The sequence below is a fragment of the Colobus angolensis genome, unplaced genomic scaffold (assembly GCF_000951035.1).
Source record: "Colobus angolensis palliatus isolate OR3802 unplaced genomic scaffold, Cang.pa_1.0 Scaffold57, whole genome shotgun sequence".
In the NCBI taxonomy this organism is placed as follows: domain Eukaryota; kingdom Metazoa; phylum Chordata; class Mammalia; order Primates; family Cercopithecidae; genus Colobus; species Colobus angolensis.
Window position 1 is genome coordinate 12,612,502 of NW_012119265.1, and position 6,689 is coordinate 12,619,190.

General features: G+C 40.5%; 1 protein-coding gene across 2 annotated transcripts in view; it reads left to right on the forward strand.

Moving 5' to 3' along the window:
- Positions 1 to 6,689, forward strand: part of SYNE2 (spectrin repeat containing, nuclear envelope 2) — a 396,555-nt gene that overhangs the window by 212,280 nt on the left and 177,586 nt on the right. For both annotated transcript variants that reach the window (XM_011961973.1, XM_011961974.1), the window contains exons 50-51: positions 2,154 to 2,298; positions 4,920 to 5,138. In XM_011961973.1, the coding sequence (XP_011817363.1) occupies positions 2,154 to 2,298; positions 4,920 to 5,138 (364 nt within the window). The remainder of the gene's footprint in view (positions 1 to 2,153; positions 2,299 to 4,919; positions 5,139 to 6,689) is intronic.

Here is a 6,689-nt window from a genome sequence, read left to right on the forward strand (position 1 = left end):
CGTTGGCAGCACTGCGTTCTAATGCAAAGTCCCCCAGTTGCTGCGCTTTCCCTTCCCCAAGCACACGGATTCTTTCTCCCTGCCATGCTGCTGCTGCTGGGGGATGGATGAGGAGTGGTATCAGCAATTCAAGACTACCTTTTTTGTCCTCTTCCATGCCTCTTTCAGAGATAGGAAGTTAAAACTAGGTACTATGATTGGTCATGTAATTTTTGTTTTTTATGAAATTGCTTTTGTATGGAGATAGGTATCAAATTTGGTGTTCCTGTGGGATGATGATAAGTAGAGGCTTCTATTCAGTCATCTTGCCCCTCCTGCATACCTCACTTCAATTATTCAAACCCATCATTGTGACTGAGGTTTATTCATGTTCTTAGTAAAATTTATTTACTTAGCTATTGATGGACATTTGGATTGCTTCCAGTTTTTGCATTCAGAAACAGTACTACTTAGGAAAATTTTTAAGTGTGATAACTTCCCTTGGGTAAATATTTAGGAGTGTGATCATTCAGAACAAGAGGTTATGGACATCTTAAATTTTTTTTTTTTTTTTTTTTTGAGATGGAGTCTTGCTCTGTTGCCCAGGCTGGAGTGCAGTGGCCCGATCTCAGCTCACTGCAACCTCTGCCTCCTGGGTCCAAGCGATTCTCCTGCTTCAACCTCCCAAATAGTTGGAAATACTGGTACACGCCACCATGCCCAGCTAATTTTTGTATTTTTAGTAGAGACGGGGTTTCACCATGTTGGTGAAACTCCTGACCTCAAGTGATCGGCCCTCCTTGGCCTCCCAAAGTCCTGGGATTATCGGCATGTGCCACCGTACCTGGCCTGACATCTTAAATTTTTAATACCAAATGATTTTGCCAATTTCCACTCAAACCAGCAGCATATAAGTATTCCGGTTGTCCCATATCCTTGCTAACATTTGATATTGTGAGACTTAATTTTTGCCCATTTGATGAGTAAGAAGAGGTATTTCATCGTGGTTTTAATTTGCACTTCTGTTACTGCTAATTAGTTTGATCTCTTTTTTTGAATGTTTATTGGTCATTCGTATTTTCTCTTCCGTAAAATGCTTATTCAAGCCTTAACCCAATTTTAGTGGTTGTTTTTTTCTTACTGATTTCTAGGAATTCTCTACTTTAGAGAGTGGTCCTTTCTAGTTATATGTGTTACAAATATTCGTGCAGGGAATTTTCTATTAGAGGGAGTTTTCTATTAGACACTCATCCTGGGATTGACGTCCAGCTTTATGGTCTATCCCCCACCTTTCAGTAGGAATCAAAGAAAACTGAAACTCAGGTGCCCTCAAGGCAAAAAACTGGTCCTACAACTTTGCCTATTTCTGTTTATTTCCATTTTACAGTTTGACTCCCCAATTCCCTGTCAATTTTTTCATGTGTTTTAAGAGTTGCTTTTTAAGAATAATTTGATACAGAGTTTTTAGTTACATTCAATGGAGGATTTAGCCTGTGTCTGTTTTTGTATGCATAATTTTATAGTGTTTTAAAATATATATGCTATATATATCAAATATCCAGCTTTATTTTAAAATTTTATAACAGTTCTTTTCTTGATTATAACAAATACTTTGTAAAAGTAATTGTAATTACTCTATAATATTGTATACAATGAATCGTTTTAATTTCTTAATCATACCTTTGTTAGATGAGGGTATTCCAATATGTGCTGTTTTAATTAACAGTCTAGTGAGTAAAGATGTTTTACTGTGCAAAAGATTTAGGATAAGTTCCATATGTTTAGGATACAGTTCTTAAGGTAAATTGCAGAAGCTACGTTAATGGGTCAAAGATAGGAATAGTTTTAAGACTGAGTGGTTTTCCACAAGAATTGAACCAATTTACAGCTCATCAGTGTGTTTGAGAATGCAGTTTTCATTTTACTGAAGTGAACTTTAGGAAAAAAAATCTTCAGTTTAGAGGACAGCCCTTCCTTCCTTTTCAAGTTTGCATTTAAACCCATATGCAGGTCCCTTTGGGAATAAAACCTTCTTAGAAGATGCATTGGCTAGCAAAAAAGAAAGTTGTCATGTCTTTTCTTAAAAATTAAGTGTGGAGTATTTTTTCTGGAAAATTTTGAATGTATTGTGTTAAATAAAATTTAATACCACTTTTTTTTCTGTGACTCACTAGGTGTCTTGAGAATTACAAATGCTATAGAAAACTTGAAGAGGATATTTACAGTAACCTCAGCAAAATGGAGACAGTTCTTGGACAGTCCATGTCCTCGTTGCCACTGTCTTACAGAGAAGCTTTAGAGCGCTTGGAACAGAGCAAGGTAATAGTATTGACAATTAGCCACTAAGTCTGTGTGCAAAAAATTGCAAAACTGGCAGAGACAGCAGAGAATGTGGCCCTGTTATGACCCATAGAAATATTCACACTGAGTTAAATACCCATGAATATTCCTCAAATCAAAAGCCAGAGGGTAATGTTATATGTATATTTGAGACAGAGTCGTGCCCAGACTGGAATGCAGTCATGCAGTCTTGACTCACTGCAGCTTCCACCTCTCGGGTTCAAGTGATTTGATTCTCCTGCCTCAGCCTCCTAACTAGCTGGGATTACAGTGCCTGCTACCATGCCCCGCTAATTTTTGTATTTTCAGTAGAGACGGAGTTTCACTATGTTGCCCAGGCTGCTCTTGAACTCCTGACTTCAAGCGATCCTCCAGCCTCGGCCCTTCAAAGTGCTGGGATTACAGGCGCGAGCCACTGTGCCTGGCCTTACGTAATATATTGAAGCTTAAAAAGTCAGAAGGAAGGAAACGAAGCAATGATACTGAGAGATTTAATTAATCAGGTTTACAGGCAGTCATCCCCCAATAGCATCCTGTCCTCACTCATGGCTTTTCTAAAGCGTCACCTCTCATGTGACTTTGAGGGATGCTGCTGGATCCATGACAGAGCCTTATTGTCCACTGATTGCTTACTGCAACTGTCATAAGCTCTAAGTTCTGGTTACTTATTAGACTGTTATAAAGCAATTTGAGCTTTTGCTTATTTTCATCTGTTAGAATCTATGGTATTATGTTATTAGGATTTTGATGAGGACTTTCTAAATCATCTGTAGTTAACATTCACCAAAAACAAAAGCAAACCAAGAAAAACCTTTTAATATTGTGTTGGTGGTTGGTAATAGGAAGTATTGTGCAAAGGAACTAATTAGTGAAATGTGAGACTTAAGTTAAAATAACAAAATGTACAGTAGTCCCCCCTTATCCACAGGGGGATACGTTCCAAGACACCCAGTGGATGCTTGAGACTATGAATACCACTGAACTCTGTTTATAATTTTTTTCCTATACATACCTGTGATAAAGTTTAATTTATAAATTATGTACAGTGAGGTCAACAACAATAACAGAGTAATTATAACAATATGCTGTAATAAAAGTTATGTGAATGTGGTCCCTTTCTCTCAAAATATGTCATTGTACTGTTTTCACCCTTCTTGTGATGACGTGAGACTACACAGTGCCTGGGTGCTGAAATGAAGTGAGGTAATGAAATATGAAATGATATAGCCATAGTGAGGTAATGTTGGGCTACTATTCATCTGGAACACAAGCATTTGATACCACAACAGTTGATCTGATCACCAAGAAGGCTACCGAATAACTCGTAGGCAGGGAACATACACAGCATGAATGTGCTGGACGAAGGGAAGATTCGTATCCCAGGTTGGATGGAGAGAGATGGCATGAGATTTCATCACACTAGTCAGAATAGCACTTACATATTTGTATACAAATAAAACATACATTTTATACAAATAAATCTTACACATTTTTTCCTTCTGGAATTTTTAAATATTTTTGGACCATTGTTGATCACAAATAACTGAAACCTTGAAAGGAGAAACCCAGATAATGATGGCTATTGTACTTCTAGTTTGTTTGTTTTTTTTTTTTTAATAGGAAAGAGTCTTGTTCTGTCACCCAGGCTGGAGTACAACGCTGTAATCATGGCTTATCACAGTCTTGAGCTCCTGGCCTCAAAGGATCCTCCCACCCCAGCCAGCTGAGTAGCTGGGGCTATAGGCATACACCACCATGCCTGGTTAATTTTTAAATTTTTTGTAGAGACAGGGTCTTGTTATGTTGCCCAGTCTGTCTTGAATTCCTGGCCTCAAGCAGTCCTCCTGCCTCAGTCTCCCAAAGTGCTGCATGAGCCACTGTGCCCAGCCTCTTATAGAATTTCTTTTTTTTTTTTTTAGACGGAGTCTCACTCTGTTGCCCAGGCTGGAGTGCAGTCCTGGCCTCAAGCAGTCCTCCTGCCTCAGCCTCCTAAAGTGCTGCATGAGCCACTGTGCCCAGCCTCTTATAGAATTTCTTTTTTTTTTTTTTTAGACGGAGTCTCACTCTGTTGCCCAGGCTGGAGTGCAGTGGTGCAATTTGAGCTCACTGCAACCTCTGCCTCCCAGGTTCAGGTGATTCTCCTGCCTCAGCCTCCTGAGTAGCTGGGACTACAGGCGCATGCCACCATGCCCAGCTAATTTTTGTATTTTTAGTAGAGATGGGATTTTACCATTTGGCCAGGATGGTCTCGATCTCCTGATCTTCTAATCTGCCCACCTTGGCCTCCCAAAGTGCTGGGATTACAGGCATGAGCCGCTGCGTCTGGCAAATATTTGCTTTTGAAAGTACTTTCTTTCTTGGAAAAAAATGGTGTATGGGTCGTTATTTGTCCCTGTAGTCCCAAATTCATGCAGAATACAATAATACATAGATAATTCTCATCTGGTCTAAATTGACTTCTAAAAGAATAAGAAGTGGATCATGCAATACTTATGGAAGATTGAAATAATTAATTGTTCAGAATTTGAAAGTTTGTAAGTTTCAGGAAAAACCTAACAGTATGTCCCTCTTATTTTTTTTTTTTTCTTTTCTTTCCTAAGGACTTGATGTCAAATCTTACATCAGCCAAAGAAGAGTTAATGAAACTACGACAGATTCTTAGACTCTTGAGACTCAGGTGCACAGAAAATGATGGCATATGTTTGCTCAAGATCGTGTCGGCTCTGTGGGAGAAATGGCTGAGTTTGCTGGAAGCTGCTAAAGAGTGGGAGATGTGGTGCGAAGAACTGAAACAGGAATGGAAATTTGTCAGTGAAGAAGTGAGTGCTTCATTTTCAACAAACCATGTAGTTTCTAACGTGTTATTTAAATTGTTTTATTACTTTCACCTTGTTTTTCTATAAAACGAGTCATCGGTCTATACTACTTGTGCACATCACTTATACGTGATACATAAATGTTTACAGATATCAGGCCTTATTAAGATAACCTCCAATAACTTATTCGGATTCTTTTATAGTAGTGCCTTTTTTTGGTAGCAGATAATTCTTATTAATAAGTGACTACTAGCTGGTTTGAGCATTACAGTCTTTATTGTGAAAATAACTTAACCCCTCTCGGAAATAACTGTCTCTACGTTATACTGAAGGGTAGAATTAGGTAATTTGCATAATCACCAAATAATTTTGAAATTAACTATAATTTTTAGCTATGGAAATTAACTGTAATTGTTAAATGTGGACCTAAAAATATGTGAGGTTATGATATTCTTTTTTAAAATGATCTCAAAACCTGCATGATATGTATCAATCACAAATGTTAATTTAGCCTTGGTTCAGGATTTAGGTATCACCTATATTTAGAAAGAAAATTAATTTAGAAAATTAAAGATAGCTGGGTGCAGTGGCTCACATATGTAATCCCAGCACTTTGGGAGGCTGAGACAGGAGAATTTCTTGAGCCCAGGAGTTCTAGAACAGCCCAGGCAATGGAGTGAATCCCATCTCTACAAAAAATTAAAAAAATCTGGGCCTGGTGGCACATGCCTGTAGTCACAGCTACTTGGGAGGCTGAGGTGGGAGGATCTCTTGATGAGAGGTCAAGACTGTAGTGAGCCGTCCAGTCTCCAACTCCCGGCACGAGCGACACAGAAGACCGGTGATTTCTGCATTTTCAACGGAGGTACTGGGGTCATCTCACAACGGAGTGCCCGACAATCGGTGCTGGTCAGCTGCTGCAGCCCGACCAGCGAGAGCTGAAGCAGGGTGAGGCATTGCCTCACCTGGGAAGCGCAAGGGGGAAGGAAATCCCTTTTCCTAGCCAGGCGAACTGAGACACACAACACCTGGAAAGTAGGGTAATTCCCACCCCAATACTGCACTTTAAGCAAACGGGCACACCAGGAGATTATACCCACACCTGGCCAGGAGGGTCCCATGGTCACGGAGCCTCCCTCATTGCTAGCACAGCAATCTGCAATCTAACCGCAAGGCAGCAGCGAGGCTGGGGGAGGGGCGCCCGCCATTGCTGAGGCTTAAGTAGGTAAACAAAGCCGCTGGGAAGCTCGAACTGGGTGGAGCTCACAGCAGCTCTAGGAAACCTGCCTGTCTCTGTAGACTCCACCTCTGGGGACAGGGCACAGCTAAAAAACAACAGGGGAAGCAGCAGAGGCCTGTACAGACCTGAACGACTCTGTCTGACAGCTTTGAAGAGAGCAGTGGATCTCCCAACACAGAGGTTGAGATCTGAGAACGGACAGACTGCCTGCACAAGTGAGTCCCTGACCCCTGAGTAGCCTAACTGGGAGACATCCCCCACTGGGGGCAGTCTGACACCCCACACCTCACAGGGTGGAGTACACCCCTGAGAGG